At 46.9% G+C, this 17,740-nt stretch overlaps 1 protein-coding gene and 1 non-coding gene across 2 annotated transcripts in view; one reads left to right on the top strand and one right to left on the bottom strand.

The window, feature by feature from the left end:
* Positions 1-13,989, bottom strand: part of MEI1 (meiotic double-stranded break formation protein 1) — a 92,054-nt gene extending 78,065 nt beyond the window's left edge. Inside the window, exons 1-5 of the mRNA XM_066253074.1 lie at positions 13,819-13,989; positions 9,006-9,129; positions 6,482-6,532; positions 3,010-3,083; positions 497-602 (exon numbers count right to left, since the gene is read on the bottom strand). Coding sequence (XP_066109171.1) covers positions 497-602; positions 3,010-3,083; positions 6,482-6,532; positions 9,006-9,129; positions 13,819-13,989 — 526 coding nt within the window. The remainder of the gene's footprint in view (positions 1-496; positions 603-3,009; positions 3,084-6,481; positions 6,533-9,005; positions 9,130-13,818) is intronic.
* Positions 13,990-14,256: 267 nt separating this feature from the next.
* Positions 14,257-14,332, top strand: TRNAI-GAU (transfer RNA isoleucine (anticodon GAU)). The gene has a single exon. It is a non-coding gene; the product is annotated as a tRNA-Ile (tRNA).
* Positions 14,333-17,740: the final 3,408 nt, after the last annotated feature.

Below are 17,740 nucleotides of genomic sequence, written 5' to 3' on the forward strand. Positions count from 1 at the left end.
GCGTGTCGAACTGGGATGCGGAGGACCCAGGTTCGAGACCCCGAGGTCGCCAGCTTGAGCAGGGCTCATCTGGTTGGAGCAAAGCTCACCAGCCTGGACCCAAGGTCGCTGGCTTGAGCAAGGGGTTACTCAGTCTGCTGAAGGCCCACGGTCAAGGCACATATGAGAAAGCAATCAATGAACAACTAAGGTGTCACAACAAAAAACTGATAATTGATGCTTCTCATCTCTCTCCGTTCCTGTCTGTCCCTATCTATCCCTCTCTCTGACTCTCTCTCTGTCTCTGTAAAAAAATATCCCAAGACCAGAGAAATAGCCCAAAACCAAGTCAAGAAGCATTTTTCAAATTGATCAACATACAGCACATTTTGCAGATCGGGAAACCACAGCCTAGAGAAGGAAAATGATGAATGTATACAGTGAATGGACCACCCAGATGAAAATGCGATCAAAGAAAGTGAAAAGGAGTGGCAGCTCTTCCTCAGAGGTCACTCACCGTGCTCCATTACAAGCTTGTCTGCCAGAACAGGGATGGCATCCACCAATTTGCCGAGAAGGGTGAGGGTGGCCAGGCTGTCTCGCATGGTTGGCATATTACAGAGCTACGGAAAGCGAACATACTCCACTCTATAAATGAGGGTTAGAACAACTCTCTCACCAAAATTTATCTTGCCCTATTCACACCAAAGTCCGTATGTGCATGTCTCTCACCATGATCAGTAATCAGCCTCTTTAACTAAGTGTCCATCTCACCTATTGGACTGGGAAGCTCCAGGGGAAAGGGACTGAGTCCTTTCTGAATCCTCTCAGAAACCTCAGTACCTAAACTGATTTAAAAATCAGCATATTATATCTTCTATAGGGCTAGAAACTGGGAAATTAAAGTTGGCAACATCATAAAGAAGAATTCGGGCTCAATGCCAAAAAAAGAAGTAGTAGTATAAATATTACTATAGCTATGATCATGGAACACTCTATATGCTTGGTATTTCACAGGGAGAGTCAATATTATATATTTCACTTTTTCTATTGACTGTGCCACCTTAAGTAAGACACTTAACTCCACTTGTAGGAAATGATAATAGTACCAACTTCAGAGGACTGTTGGGAGAACTGAATGAGATTGTGTATGTAAAGCACTTAAAACAGTGCTTAGCATATAGAAGGTGCTCACAGTGTTAAGTGGCATCATCATAATAAATTTTGATATATATAATTATAAACCCAAGTTGATATATTAATCACATGCAGAGTAATTATGATATAATTTAATATAATTTATAATTAAACATTGCTCTTGATGGTGTTAAGATTAACATTAGTCTTCCTTTGCAATAAATAAAAAATGATTCTGGCCCTGGCCGGCTGGCTCAGCGGTAGAGCGTCGGCCTGGCGTGCGGGGGGACCTGGGTTCGATTCCCGGCCAGGGCACACAGGAGAAGCACCCATTTGCTTCTCCACCTCCCACCCCCTCCTTCCTCTCTGTCTCTCTCTTCCCCTCCCGCAGCCAAGGCTCCATTGGAGCAAAGATGGCCCGGGCGCTGGGTATGGCTCCTTGGCCTCTGCCCCAGGCGCTAGAGTGGCTCTGGTCGCAGCAGAGTGACGCCCCGGAGGGGCAGAGTATTGCCCCCTGGTGGGCAGAGCATCGCCCCCTGGTGGGCGTGCCGGGTGGATCCCGGTCGGGCGCATGCGGGAGTCTGTCTGACTGTCTCTCCCCGTTTCCAGCTTCAGAAAAATAAATAAATAAATTAATTAATTAATTAATTCTGATAATTCCAAAATCTTAAACAATGTAAAAGCTGCTTGTTTAATTGATATCTTTGTCTATAATGGGGAAAGCAGGTTAAATATACCCACTCAGTGCTTACTATAGATGCTGATAAAATCAAATACCTTCAGTAGATAATATTGTATACCAGGAGTCGGGAACCTTTTTGGCTGAGAGAGCTATGAACACCACATATTTTAAAATGTAATTCCGTGAGAGCCATATAACGACCCACGTATGTTTTGCATTATCCAATAAAAATCTAGTGTTGTCCCAGAGGACAACTGTGATTGGCTCCAGCCACCGCAACCATGAACATGAGTGGTAGGAAATGAATCGATTGTAATACATGAGAATGTTTTATATTTTTAACATTATATTTTTTATTAAAGATTTGTCTGCGAGCCAGGTGCAGCCATCAAAAAAGCCACATCTGGCTCACGAGCCATAGGTTCCTGACCCCTGCTGTATGCAATTCTTACCAAATAAAAATACTAAGCTGAGCCCTGGCCAGTTGGCTCAGTGGCAGAGCGTCGGCCTGGCATGCAGGAGTCCCGGGTTCGATTTGGGGTCAGGGCACACAGGAGAAGCACCCATCTGCTTCTCCACCCCTCCCCCTCTCCTTCCTCTCTGTCTCTCTCTTCCCCTCCCACAGCCAAGGCTCCATTGGAGCAAAGTTGGCCTGGGCGCTGAGGATGGCTCTGTGGCCTTTGCCTCAGGCGCTAGAATGGCTCTGGTTGCAACAGAGCGATGCCCCAGATGGGCAGAGCATCACCCCTGGTGGGTGTGCTGGGTGGATCCCGGTCAGGCACATGAGGGAGTCTGTCTGACTGCCTCCCCGTTTCCAACTTCAGAAAAATACAAAAAAAAAAAAATACTAAGCCGAGACATGGTGAATATACTTCCTTGATAAATTCCTCTAGAAAATCTGTATTGTATTTAGAAGGACAGAGAGAATGGCCATGGGATGATTATGCCGGAAAGATGGGACTTCAACACATGGTGGTAGCATTTGGGAGATTTAAAGGGGAAGGTAGAAAGCTTCAAAAAGTACTAGAGCAGAATCAGAAGACCCAGGCCCTAGCTCTGGCTCTGCCACTGACTCAGTGACCTCAGTCACTGACTCAGAGACTCTTTTCCTCTCTGAATTTTAATCTCCCCATCTATCCAAAAAAGGTCTAGCCCAGCTCTGATATCTGAGGATACAAAGGGGTACTCAAGACTCACAACTATTTACTGACCTCTTTGTGGCACTCATCCAGCAGGCATTGAATGGTCTGCTCTGATTTCAGCTGAGTTGTGAGCTGGATAAGGACTGAGTAGACACAACAGCATTACTAATCAGAAGACAACCCAGAGATCACCTTTTATAGCCCTTCTACTCAAAGTGCTAATTGGTATTAGTCTTTTCTGTCTCCCCCATTAAACCATGTGTGCATATCCAAACCAAAGAATTTCTAGCTTCTTCATTTTTTTTAATTATTTTTATTTATTTTATTTTATTTCTTTACAGAGACAGAGAGAGAGTCAGAGAGAGGGATAGACAGGGACAGACAGACAGGAACGGAGAAATGAGAAGCATCAATCATTAGTTTTTCGTTGCACATTGTGACACCTTAGTTGTTCATTGATTGCTTTCTCATATGTGCCTTGACCATAGGCCTTCAGCAGAACGAGTAACCCCTTGCTTGAGTCAGTGATCTTGGGGCCAAGCTGGTGAATTTTTGCTCAAACCAGATGAGCCCACGCTCAAGCTGGCGACCTCGGGGTCTCAAACCTGGGTCTTCTGCATTCCAGTCTGACGCTCTATCCACTGAGCCACCGCCTGGTCAGGCTTCTTCATTGTTTTACATCAGTAATTCACAACTAATTTGCACATTAGAAACACCTAGGAAGCTTTAAAAAATTTACTGATACCCAGCCCTGGCCGGTTGGCTCAGCAGTAGAGCGTCGGCCTGGTGTGCGGGGGACCCGGGTTCGATTCCCGGCCAGGGCACACAGGAGAAGCGCCCATTTGCTTCTCCACCCCCCCCCCTTCCTCTCTGTCTCTCTCTTCCCCTCCCGCAGCCAAGGCTCCATTGGAGCAAAGATGGCCCGGGCGCTGGGGATGGCTCCTTGGCCTCTGCCCCAGGCGCTAGAGTGGCTCTGGTCGCAACAGAAGCGACACCCCGGAGGGGCAGAGCATCGCCCCCTTGTGGGCGTGCCGGGTGGATCCCAGTCGGGCGCATGCGGGAGTCTGTCTCTCCCCATTTCCAGCTTCAGAAAAATACAAAAAATAATAATAATAATAATAAATTTACTGATACCCAAGACCAATTTAAATCAGGATCTCTAGAGAAAAAACTAAGTAGCTAGAGCCGTTGCCAGGTAGCTCAGTTGGTTAGTGTCACCTGACACACCAAGGTTATGGGTTCAATCCCTGGTCAGGACACATACAAGAATTAACCAAGGAATGCATAAATAAGTGGAACAACAAACTGATGTTTCTCTCTCTCCCTCCCCCTTTCCCTCTCTCTCTTTTTTTTTTTGTATTTTTCTGAAGTTGGAAACGGGGAGGCAGTCAGACAGACTCCCACATGCGTCCAACCGGGATCCACCCAGCACGCCCACCAGGGGGCGATGCTCTGCCCATCCGGGGCGTCGCTCTGTTGCCACCAGAGCCAGTCTAGCACCTGAGGCAGAGGCCATAGAGCCGTCCCCAGCACCTGGGCCACCTTTGTTCCAATGGAGCCTTGGCTGCGGGAGGGGAAGAGAGAGACAGAGAGGAAGGAGAAGGGGAGGGGTAGAGAAGCAGATGGGTGCTTCTCCTATGTGCCCTGGCCAGGAATTGAACCCAGGACTCCTGCACGCCAGGCCGACGTTCTACCACTGAGCCAACCGGCCAGGGCCCCTTTCCCTCTCTAAAATCGATAAATAAAAATTTTTAAAAAGAAAAGAAACTAAGCATCTGGATAGTTTTAAAGTTCCCCAGGTAGGTCTACTGTGAAGCCAAGATTGAAAACTACTATTTTCTATTATCTCCACTTTTTTTCCTTCTTCAAATTTGCTCCTTTATATACTAGAAAACAGAATTATGAGTGAGTTCCTTTGCCAATAATTGACAACAATATTATCTCTCAACCCCAAACCCACCATTCCATATAATCATTTCTGATGCTTCTGCTGGTGTTTGGGGAGGGCTAGAGAAGAGGCTGGTTCTGTAAGTGTGGAAAAACCTGCAAATGAAATGAAATTCAGCTGCTGCTGTGGGAAGGCTCTGCCATTACCAGGGTAAAGAAACATTCTAAGACAACACAGAAACAGGAAGAAAGCAAGGAGCAAACAGGAAACAGTAGGAAGGAGCAAGTCTATATTCTCCCTCTAGTTTTGCAGTCTCCACCTAGTGAAGTTCTTAGGGTCAGATGAGGGTTCTGCAAGCAATGCTGGCACCAACCAGAAGTAAATGGCATTAGGACTATAGCCCCACTCAACAGTGGCCTTGAAAAAAATGGTAAAATCTCCCTTCCCCATCAGTGGTGAGAACTTCAAGTATTCTGTTTGCCCACATCCTTTAGAGAGATGGTCAGAAGTACATACAGATCATGTTAACTTATGATGTTACAGCTGCTAGTAGTTACAACTGCTAACTGCGTGGCTGGATGGTCATGGATCCAGCAGCAGCCACGCAGCATCCTTTCCTCAGAGGTCTAAGTTTCATACATTGGGTCCTTACACCAAACCTGTAGTTTTAATAATTCCAACCTCTCCCTTCATTTCCCCAGCCCTAGGAGTAGGAGCTGTTTCATGAAACTGCTACCTTTGTGAAAACTTGGTGTTCCTTTTTTGTTTTCAGTTACCTAGTTAATAATTCTTTAAAGTTTTTTTTCTGTTCAAATAACTTGTGTGGTTTGTTTCATGACTAGACCCTAATTGATACAGTTCTTGCTCTTTCTGCAAGAATCCTCCCATCCCAATGCTCTTTTCCTTCTTCTTGAGCCTTTTATAGGTAAACCCATGCACTTCCACAGATAACCATCACCTATATGCAGATACTTCCAACCAACTTATGTGAATGTAATAAAAACAGTTTTGTAGTTTTGTACATCTCTGTAACAGTAACAGTCAATCTCTCCTCCAGACTATAAACTCTGAGAGGCCAGGACCATGTTTGTTTGTTTGTTTTTTTGTTTTGTTTTGTTTTGTTTTTGTGGCAGAAACAGGGAGAGTAGAGAGAAGGACAGACAGACAGGAAGGGAGTGAGATGAGACACATCAATTCTTTGTTGCAGTTCCTTAGTTGTTCATTGATTGATTTCTCATATGTGCCTTGACCAGGGAGCTACAGCAAACCGAGTGACCCATTGCTCGAGCCAGCGACCTTGGGCTCAAGCTGGTAAGCCTTGCTCAAACCAGATGAGCCCATGCTCAAGCTGGTGACCTCAGGGTCTCAAACCTGGGTCCTCCACATCCCAGTCCGATGCTCTATCCACTGCACCACCGCCTGGTCAGGTTGGACCATGTCTTATCCATCTGTATGTCCCTAGGTCTGATACAGTACTTGGCAGAGTAGGTGCTCAAAAAAGAAATGCAGAATTAATAATTGACAACTAACTGAGCTTTCTTTACCTGTACCTACAATGAAAATATTAATCAAGGTTTCAAATAACCAGAGCTGCAATTCAGGTGAATAATTATGCCCAGCTTCAAATACCAGGTACACACAGTTTCACCTTACCTTCAATACAGACGTCTGCTATACTCCCATCTTCCATATTGCGTAACAGTCCTTGGAGCAGAGGGAGGTAAAAGGGGGGATAGTTAATAGTTAAAAGAAACTCACAAAGGCACACTGTGAAGTCTAAGACTAATAGCAGTCTTAAGCAATGTCCCAGCTACCCTCAATTTTCAATACCTAGACTTTCAATAACTCATTCTGGCTTTTTAAAAGAATTAAAACAGTAAACAGTCAGTGTGGCATAGCATAAAAACTGTGTGCTCTGGAGTCTATAACAGACCTGGGGTAAAATTCCAGTTCTGCCATTTGTTAGCTATGACCTCTCTGAACCTTAGGAAATATCCTCTCTCCCTTGAAGTACTGTCTTGGCAATTAAAAGCATGAAAAGCCTCTAGCAAATAAAAGTACTCAACATCAGTTAGCTCCTCTCCTCCCTAAAAGGGCTCATTGCAAAAAACATTATACAAATACTGATCGACTTACGACCTTTGCAACTTACAACCATTCGACTTTACGACCACAATAGCTAGCACGGCTGCTCCGCGTCTGGCAGCGCAAGCGTTGCCCAGCTGGGCTTACGACAGTGCGGACCAGCTTCTGGCAGCACTACCATCTCCGCGTGCACCATTTCAACTGTTATCCCAGACTTGGTACAGCAATTTGTGTTTTGTGTCTTGGATATTTTTCATCAAACCCCTCCCAAGATGTCTACCAAGAGGAAATTATCTTTGCAAATATTAAACTAGTTGTACTGGTAATGCAGTGTTTTACTTAAACTTGACAAATGTAAAAATAAGAAACAAAATGGTGTAGAAATGATACAAATGGCATAAAAAGAACAAAGAAAATTATGATATATAACAATAATGAAAGAAAATTATGATAAAATATGACTTAAAGATTTTTTTATTTTTTTTCATTTTTCCGAAGCTGGAAATGGGGAGGCAGTCAGACAGACTCCCGCATGCACCCGACCGGGATCCACCCAGCATGCCCACCAGGGGGCGATGCTCTGACCCTCTGGGGCATCGCTCTGTTGCATCCAGAGCCATTCTAGCGCCTGAGGCAGAGGCCACAGAGCCATCCCCAGCGCCCGGGCCATCTTTGCTCCAATGGAGCCTCAGCTGCGGGAGGGGAAGAGAGAGACAGAGAGGAAGGAGAGGAGGGGAGTGGAGAAGCAGAAGGGCGCTTCTCCTGTGTGCCCTGGCCAGAAATCGAACCCGGGACCCCTGCACGCCAGGCTGACGCTCTACCGCTGAGCCAACCAGCCAGAGCCGACTTAAAGATTTTTATAACATCGCCCTGGCCGGTTGGCTCAGCGGTAGAGCGTCGGCCTAGCGTGCGGAGGACCCGGGTTCGATTCCCGGCCAGGGCACACAGGAGAGGCGCCCATCTGCTTCTCCACCCCTCCGCCGCGCTTTCCTCTCTGTCTTTCTCTTCCCCTCCCGCAGCCAGGGCTCCATTGGAGCAGAGATGGCCCGGGCGCTGGGGATGGCTCTGTGGCCTCTGCCTCAGGCGCTAGAGTGGCTCTGGTCGCAATATGGCGACGCCCAGGATGGGCAGAGCATCGCCCCCTGGTGGGCGTGCTGGGTGGATCCCGGTCGGGTGCATGCTGGAGTCTGTCTGACTGTCTCTCCCCGTTTCCAGCTTCAGAAAAATGAAAAAAAAAAAAAAAGATTTTTATAACATCATTTCACAGTACTGTACATATAGCCTACTCAACTTACAACCAAATCGTGTTACGACTGGTCTGTTGGAACCAATCGTGGTCATAAGTTGAGCACTAGCTGTAACTGTATTAAAAGAAGGGACACCTTGCCTGACCAGGCGGTGGCGCAGTGGATGAAGCGTCGGACTGGGACGCGGAGGACCCGGGTTCGAGACCCCAAGGTCGCCAGCTCGAGCAAGGGGTTACTCAGTCTGCTGAAGGCCCACAATCAAGGCACATATGAGAGGGCAATCAATGAACAACTAAGGTGTTGCAATGCACAACAAAAAACTAAATGATTGATGCTTCTCATCTCTCCGTTCCTGTCTGTCTGTCCCTGTCTATTCCTCTCTCTAACTCTCTCTCTGTCTCTGTAAAAAAATAAAAGAAAATAAAACTTGAACAAAAAGAAAAGAAGGGACATCTTAATACATCTCATTTTACGCATGAAGAAACTAAGGAACAAGAAAGGGGAAATAACTCAACCAGGGTCATAGCCAGGTCATCAGACTCCAGTCTGAACCTTCTGATCCTATTCAAAAACCATACAAGATTAGACTCTGAAAGATAACACATGTCCCATACTCATCTTTATCTGTTTATTAACCTCTTAGATCTAATCACCATACAATGTATTATGCATTTTAGAAAGTTGACCATTTCTTCATGATTATGACAAAAAAGTTGCTAATAAGTTAAAATGTTATTTCACAAAAAGTCTAAATTATCTTTCCAAGAACATTTCTCCAAGACCCCCAAAACAGATATATCATGCAATACATGCAAAATTCATGCAAGTTTCCCTTTAAATCTCACCAAAAAGCGTGCTTATGAAGTGCATACAGACTCTCTGATCCTGAGCAACCAACTGCACGACCAGGGAGGCGTGCCTCACAAGGACATCTCGGAAGCAGGACAGCACATGCTTCTTGCGCACCAACTTGAGGTATATGAAGAAAAATATTCAATAGCAACCAAGTCTCAGCCATTCTGAACCCAAACAATTGTAATTATATATGCTATACATAACTACATATACAAATATAATTATGATACTGGAGTGATAGATATGTTAAGATCACATTCCCTGAAAGGAGTATGGAAAGAGCATCATTTACACTCAGAAATCCGTGTGTTCATACAGAGGAATGTATATGAGCTAAGGTTTCTAATACCCTGATTTACACAGCACTTTACTATTCACAAATCACTCTTTTGTCTACTTGCTTATTTAAGCCTACCAAGTTAGTGAAGTAAGCAGAAACAGGTATCATTATAGCCATTTGGACATAAAAAAACTTAGGCTCAGAGACTATCCCCAACAACTCAAATCTAAGACTTCAAACAGATCTTGTCAAAACTCAGAACTCTTGCCTGACCAGGTGGTGGCGCAGTGGATAGAGCGTCAGACTGGGATGCAGAGGACCCAGGTTCAAGACCGCAAGCTTGCCAGCTTGAGTGCGGGCTCATCTGGTTTGAGCAAAGCTCACCAGCTTGGACCCAAGGTCACTGGCTCGAGCAAGGGGTTACTCAATCTGCCAAAGGCCCGCGGTCAAGGCACATATGAGAAAGCAATAACAACTAAGGTGTTGCAACGAAAAACTAATGATGGATGCTTCTCATCTCTCTCTGTTCCTGTCTGTCTGTCTCTATCAATCCCTCTCTCTGTCTCTGTAAAAAAAATAAAAATAAAAGTGAGGAGAAAAATAATTTAAAAAAGAAAACACTCAGAACTCTTTTTTCAGCAGCCCAGCAGAGTAATACAGGGAAACCCTTCATTAACCTTACAGAGGTAGATAGACATAAATCTTCACAATTGGCCTCCCTGTACAGGGAACTGGGTAGTGGCTATGCAAAATGCTCAAGATAGTAGCAAAAGCTGGGTCACAAAAGGGGGTGTCAACCCTGGCTGGATAGGTTGGTCGGTTGGAGCGTCATCCCTGGGTGCAGAGGTTGCTGGTTCAATTCTCCAATCAGAGCACATACAAAAGCAGCTCAGTGTTCCTGTCGTTGTCTCCCTGTCTCTCTTAAAAAAGAAGGGGGGGAGCCACAGAGGACAGAACAGGAACATGGGTACAATTGACTACATCAGCCTTTTAGTTGGTGAGCAGTGAAACTAAGAAAAATGTGTTGAATTAAAGGTGAAGTTGCATCTCTTAGTGCCTCTAACCTGTGGTATTGGAAACCTCCTGTTTTCCTTCACCAATTCCTCCTACATAATACTGTACATTAAGCTGGGGATCTAAATGAGTCACTCAAAAAAAATGTCAGTGACTCTCCTTCATCTAACAATCTGATTAAGTCCAAGTACCTTAACTTGGATTCAAACTCTTCAACAAACTGATCTTAACCTGGTTGTTCAATCTCAACTTCCCTTTAAACACTCTTATTTCCCTAAACTCATCCTTGTTAATACCTACCTCCTAGGATAAGATCCCCCATCTCCCTGATCCAAATCTTACCCATTTTCTCAAGCTTAATTCAAATGCTTCTTCCTCTAAAAACCTTTCCTAATTTCCCTCCTTATCCTATACAGCACCTGACCAGCTGTGTCCATCTTTTTAATTCCCAGTAATATGTTCTCTTATTTTCTCCCTTACCTCACTGTCTTTATTCATCGCTGTCTCTCTGACTCACTGTCCAAGAATGGCAGCATAAGAACTTCTGGCCTCATTGATATCTCTCAGATGTCACTGGCTAGCTCAGCAGTTCTCAGTGTAGTCTGGGGACCCTGAGAGCCCAAAAAATCTTACAGGGATCCCAAGATCAAAATTATTTTCACGCCTAACCTGGTGCAGTGGATAAAGCGCCTGTGGTGGCGCAGTGGATAAAGCGTCTACCTGGAAATGCTGAGATCGCCAGTTCAAAACCCTGGGCTTGCCTGGTCAAGGCACATATGGGAGTTGATGCTTCCAGCTCCTACCCCCTTCTCTCTCTCTGTCTCTCTCTCCTCTCTCTCCCTCTCTGTTTCTCCTCTCTAATAATTAATAAATAAATAAATAAATTTAAAATTATTTTCACATAATACTAAGTGGATATTTGCCCTCTGTGAGAGCACTTATTCTCTCACAAGTGTACAGTAAGACTTTTAAAATAGTACAAGACATGTTATAATAGAGTAAATGCATATATGAAAATCCAGCTGCCTCCTATTTAAGCCAGACATTAAAAAGACTTGCAAATGTAAAGCCAGTCCTCTATCTTTTGGAAAATAGTTATTTTTACTTTTTAAATAACTTATGAACTGTACACTTAACATAATAAATTTTAGGTTATGTATTTTTGCCAAAATAAAAATTAGGAAATTCTTTTTTTTTTTTTTTTTTTGTCAGAGAGAGGGATAGACAGGGACAGACAGACAGGAATGGAGAGAGATGAGAAGCAGCAATCATCATTTTTTCATTGTGACCCCTTATTGTTTATTGATTGCTTTCTCATATGTGCCTTGACCGCGGGCCTTCAGCAGACTGAGTAACCCCTTGCTCCAGCCAGCGCTCAAGCCAGTGACCTTGCGTCCAGGCTGGTGAGCTTTGCTCAAATCAGATGAGCCCTGCTCAAGCTGGCGACCTCAAGGTCTCGAACCTGGGTCCTCTGCATCCCATTCCTACGCTCTATCCACTGTGCCACCGCCTGGTCAGGATGTTTTCTTTTTTTTTTTTTTAAGTGAGATAGGAAGACACATACAGATAGGAAGGGGGAGAGATGAGAAGCATCAACTCATAGTTGTGGCACTTTAGTTTTTCATTGATTGCTTTCTCATATGGGGGGGAGGTTCAGCCCAGCCAGTGACCCCCTTGCTCAAACCAGCAACCTTGGGCTCAAGCTAGCAACCTTTTTTTTTTTTTTTTTTTCCCGGAGCCAGAAACGGGAGGCAATCAGACAAATTCCCGCATGCGCCCAACCGGGATCCACCTGGCATGCCCACCAGGGGCTGAATGCTCTGCCCATCCGGGCGTCGCTCTGTTGCGACCAGAGCCACTCTAGCGCCTGAGGCAGAGGCCACAGAACCATCCCCAGCGCCTGGGCAAACTTTGCTCCAATGGAGCCTTGGCTGCGGGAGGGGAAGAAAGAGACAGAGAGGAAGGAGAGGGGGACGGGTGGAGAAGCAGATGGGTGCTTCTCCTGTGTGCCCTGGCCGGGAACTGAACCCAGGAGGGACTCTTGCATGCCAGGCCAATGCTCTACCACTGAGCCAACCGGCCAGGGCCAAGCTAGCAACCTTAAACTCAAGCCAGCAAGCAACCATAGGGTCATGACTATGATCTTATGCTCAAGCCATCAATCCCACACTCAAGCTAGATGAGCCTGAGCCTGAGCCTGAGCCCAAGCCAGTGATCTCGAGGTTTTTTTTTGTTTTGTTTTGTTTTGTTTTGTTTTTTTTCTGAAGCTGGAAATGGGGAGAGACAGTCAGACAGACTCCCGCATGCGCCCGACCGGGATCCACCCGGCACGCCCACCAGGGGCGACGCTCTGCCCACCAGGGGGCGATAATCTGCCCATCCTGGGCGTCGCCATGTTGCGACCAGAGCCACTCTAGCGCCTGAGGCAGAGGCCACAGAGCCATCCCCAGCGCCCGGGCCATGTTTGCTCCAATGGAGCCTTGGCTGCGGGAGGGGAAGAGAGAGACAGAGAGGAAAGCGCGGCGGAGGGGTGGAGAAGCAAATGGGCGCTTCTCCTGTGTGCCCTGGCCGGGAATCGAACCCGGGTCCTCCGCTCGCTAGGCCGACGCTCTACCGCTGAGCCAACCGGCCAGGGCCTTGATCTCGAGGTTTTAAACCTGGGTCCTCAGCATACGAGGTCACCATTCTATCCACTATGCCACCACCTGGCCAGGCTTGATTTCTAATAGAGTAACTATCAGTGGATATACCCCACATAAACAAAGGCTCTTAGGAGTCTTCAACACTTAAAAGTGTAAAGGCATGCTGATATCAAAATTTTGAGTAACACTGATCTAGCCCATCCCCTCACACCAGGTATTAATTCCCTGCCTTCCCCGATCCCCCATGAATGTGAGAGAAAAGTGATTCCCCAAACTCATCTTGGGTGCCTCGATGGATAAGTACGGAACAGGCAGCCATGTTTCAGCCAGCTCAGCCTATTATAAGTCTCCCCCTTCACAACGCTTCTCCCTGGCTGTAACCTTCACCCATCGTTTCTGCCATCTTAGAGCCCCAGGCAGCCCTCTCCAGAAATCTATAGGAAATGAGGAGCCCCAGCACGTGTGCCTTGCCCACAGGGTGAGCAAAATGGGCGACGAAAACAGAGGGAGCCTGAGCTAAGGCTGAATACGGCCGAAATGGAGAGAGGGTTAGCATACCGCAGGCCAGCTAGGGAGAAGAGGGGAAGGGAAGGCAGGACGGTGTGCAGGGGAGTTTTGCTGGTTTCCTAAGGGTCCCAGGTTGACTGTGAAAAGACTCAGGCCTACTTGAGGCACCGAGACTGGGACAGGGCCTACTTTGGAAAGTGTGGCCTGAGGGGTAGACTGGGGCTAAGGTAATGCAGGAAAAAAGGGGGCAGCCCTGTTTAGTGGATTGATTTAACCAGGCAGGTGCATCCGGTTCAAGGGAGTTGGTCTGGCGAGGAGCGGCCCTATTTGGTGAGGAAATGCTACGTTCCCAGTTCTCACCGACACTCCTGGCTCCGGCAGCAGCTCCAGCACGCAGGCCAGGCAGAGGCGTGAGGGCACGGGCAGCAGCCAGCGCGTATCATGCCGGTAATGCGCCCTCTCGAAGGTCAATGCCGCCTCTTCATCCCTCCCGGGCCCGGAAGGCCCTGCCACAACCTGCCTCGCTGCCATCTCTGCACTCTAATGCTGCTGCGGATACACGTTTTCCCGCGCAGCTTGTGCGCAAGCGCACTTAAAAGAGCCCGGAGTGGGGGTGGCAAGGGAGTGTAATGCGCCTGCGCAAGGACTGGAGCATGTCCATCTAAGCATAAAGGGGTTTGTTTGCTCCCTAAGTCAGCCATCTTCATCACATTAAAGGTTGAAAAGCATTTGTAAAGAAACTGCCATTAGCCTTGAAAAAGGAAGCAGTCCATTTCTGTTAAAAAATTACATGCCTGGGCCCTGGCCGGTTGGCTCAGTGGTAGAGCGTCAGCCTGATGTGCAGGAGTCCCAGGTTCGATTCCCGGCCAGGGCACACAGGAGAGGCGCCCATCTGCTGCTCCACCCCTCCCCCTCTCCTGCCTTTCTGTCTCTCTCTTCCCCTCCCGCAGCGAGGCTCCATTGGAGCAAAGTTTGCCCGGGCGCTGAGGATGGCTCTGTGGCCTCTGCCTCAGGAGCTAGAATGGCTCTGATTGTGGCAGAGCGACACCCCAAATGGGCAGAGCATCGCCTCCTGGTGGGCATGCCGGGTGGATCCCGGTTGGGCGCATGTGGGAGTCTGTCTGATTGCCTCCCCGCTTCCAACTTAAGAAAAAGAAAAAGAAAAAAAATTTTTTTTAATTACATGCCTGGCCTGACCAGGCATGGTGCAGTGGATAGAGCATCGGACTGGGATGCAGAGGACCCGGTTGGAGACCCTGAGGTTGCCAGCTTGAGCGCGCGGGCTCATCTGGTTTGACCAAGGCTCACCAGCTTGAGCCCAAGGTCACTGGCTCAAGCAAGGGGTCACTTGGTCTGCTGTAGCCCTCCCCCCATCAAGGCACATATGAGAAATCAATCAATGAATAACTAAGGTGCTGCAACAAAGAATTGATGTTTCTCATCTCTCTCCCTTCCTGTCTGTCTGTCCCTATCTGTTCCACTTTCTGACTCTCTCTGTCTCTGACACATACACACACACACACACACACACACACACACACACACACACACAAATTACATGCCTGACCAGTCAGTGGCACAGTGGATAGAGCTTTGGACTAGCATGAGGGGGACCCAGGTTGGAAACCCAGAGGTCGTGGGCTTGAGCACAGGCTCATCCGGCTTGAGCGCAGGGTCGCCAGCTTGAGAGCAAAGGATCATAGACATGACCCCCATGGTCGCTGGCTTGAGCCCAAAGGTAGTTGACTTGAAGCCCAAGGTCGCTGGCTTAAGCAAGGGGTCACTCGTTCTGCTGGAGCCCTTTCCCCGCACACATAAAAAAAATAAGAAAGAATTACATTAATGATCTCAAGGACGCTATTAGTATTATTTTAAATTTATGTGACACCTTTCAAACAATCTAAGACTTCCTTCTTTTTTTGTGTGTGACAGAGACAGAGAGGGACAGACAGGAAGGGATAGACATGAGAAGCATCAGTTCTTCATTGCAGCACCTTAGCTGCTCATTGATTGCTTTCTCATATGTGCCCTGATTGGGAGCGGAGAGGCTACAGACAGAGTGACCCTTGCTCAAGCCAGCGACCCTGGGCTCAAGCTGGTAAGCCTTGCTCAAACCAGATGAGACTGCGCTCAAGCCGGCAACCTCAGGGTTTCGAGCCTGGGTCCTCTTGCTTCCCAGTTCGATGCTCTATCCACTGCGCCAGCGCCTGGTTAGGCTAAGAGGTCCCTCTTAAAACATCCTCTCACAGAGGGCTTTACAGCACTTGAGACTTGGTGAGCTCACAAGGAACAATGAAGAAGAAAAATGGATTATGTTAAATATATGAACAATAACAATCCGTCAATATACAAGGATTCATTTAGCATCAAAATGCCCAGCAACTGGTTAATGTTGAAAGTTAATTTCAAGAGGTGTTTTCTACATCAGGAAGCAGTGTGACTGAGAGGGAAAAATGCTTTCCATGGCAAGATAGTTTGGGAAACAATGGTTTACTATTCAGTGGAGTATTATAAAGTAATGTTTGAGAAAAATAGATATTAATATGGAAAAATTCCCATCAAAATGTAAAGTGTACAGGCCCTGGCCAGGTGGCTAGTGAATAGAGCATCCTCAGGGTGCGGGGTCATGAGTTCCATTCCCAGTCAGAGCACATAGGAGAGAAGCAATCAATGAGTGCACAACTAAATAGAACAACTAAGTGAAACAAGTTGGTGCTTCTCTTTTGCTCTTGCTCTCTTAGAGATTATTTTTCCTTTTCTGAATTTCCTAAATGAACATGTATGGGTTTGACAGTGAATTAAAAAATTGGAAAGCTAAATGAAAGGGAAGACAAGAAGGGAGAAAGGAGCCTGACCAGTGGTGGCACAGTGGATAGAGCATCAGCCTGGGATACCGAGGACCCAGGTTCAAAACCCCAAGGTTGCCAGCTTGAGTGTGGGCCAGCAGCTTGAGTGCAGGGTCACCAGCTTGAGCATGGAATCATAGATATGACCCCATTGTTGCTGACTTGAAGGCCAAGGCCTCTCACTTGAGTCCATGGTCACTGGCTTGAGCAAGGGGTCACTGGCTAGGCAGAAACCCCCCTGTCAAGGCACTTATGAGAAAGCAATCAATGAATAACTAAAGCAGGGGTCAGGAACTGTTTTGGCTGAGAGAGCCATGAACGCCACATATTTTAAAACAGGGGTCCCCAAACTACGGCCCGCGGGCCACATGCGGCCCCCTGAGGCCATTTATCCAGCCCCCGCCGCACTTCTGGAAGGGTACCTCTTTCATTGGTGGTCAGTGAGAGGAGCATAGTTCCCATTGAAATATTGGTCAGTTTGTTGATTTAAATTTACTTGTTCTTTATTTTAAATATTGTATTTGTTCCCGTTTTGTTTTGTTGTTTTTTTTGGGGGGGGGGTTTGTTGTTGTTGTTTTCATTTTTCTGAAGCTGGAAACAGGGAGAGACAGTCAGACAGACTCCTGCATGCGCCCGACCGGGATCCACCCGGCACGCCCACCAGGGGCGATGCTCTGCCCACCAGGGGCGATGCTCTGCCCATCCTGGGCGTCGCCATGTTGCGACCAGAGCCACTCTAGCGCCTGAGGCAGAGGCCACAGAGCCATCCCCAGCGCCCGGGCCATCTTTGCTCCAATGGAGCCTTGGCTGCGGGAGGGGAAGAGAGAGACAGAGAGGAAGGCGTGGCGGAGGGGTGGAGAAGCAAATGGGCTCTTCTCCTGTGTGCCCTGGTCAGGAATCGAACCCGGGTCCTCCGCATGCTAGGCCGTTTTGTTTTTTTTACTTTAAAATAAGATATGTGCTGTGTGCATCGGAATTTGTTCATAGTTTTTTTTTTATAGTCCAGCCCTCCAACAGTCTGAGGGACAGTGAACTGGCCCCCTGTGTAAAAAGTTTGGGGACCCCTGTTTTAAAATGTAATTCCATGAGAGCCATACAATATGTTTAACACTAAATACAAGTAAATGTGTGCATTTTATGTAAGACCAACACTTTTAAAGTACAATAAGTCTCTGAATTCTTTTTAATAACGTTGTTATGCTGCTGCTAACCAATGATGAATAAAGTACTTCTTACCATTAATACGACTTCTGGTGCTGCATGGTTTTGCTGATGGCTTTGTGGTCTGGTTGATATGTGGTGAGGTTAAGCTTCATGCAGATGTTGAGACTTTCATTCGTTAAACTTGATTGTAGGTTGGTCTTAACATTCTTTAGATGTGAGAAAGACTGCTCACATGCATACGTAGAGCCAAACATTGTCAGTACAGCAATACT

Source organism: Saccopteryx bilineata, chromosome 1 (genome assembly GCF_036850765.1).
Source record: "Saccopteryx bilineata isolate mSacBil1 chromosome 1, mSacBil1_pri_phased_curated, whole genome shotgun sequence".
Classification (NCBI taxonomy): Eukaryota; Metazoa; Chordata; class Mammalia; order Chiroptera; family Emballonuridae; genus Saccopteryx; species Saccopteryx bilineata.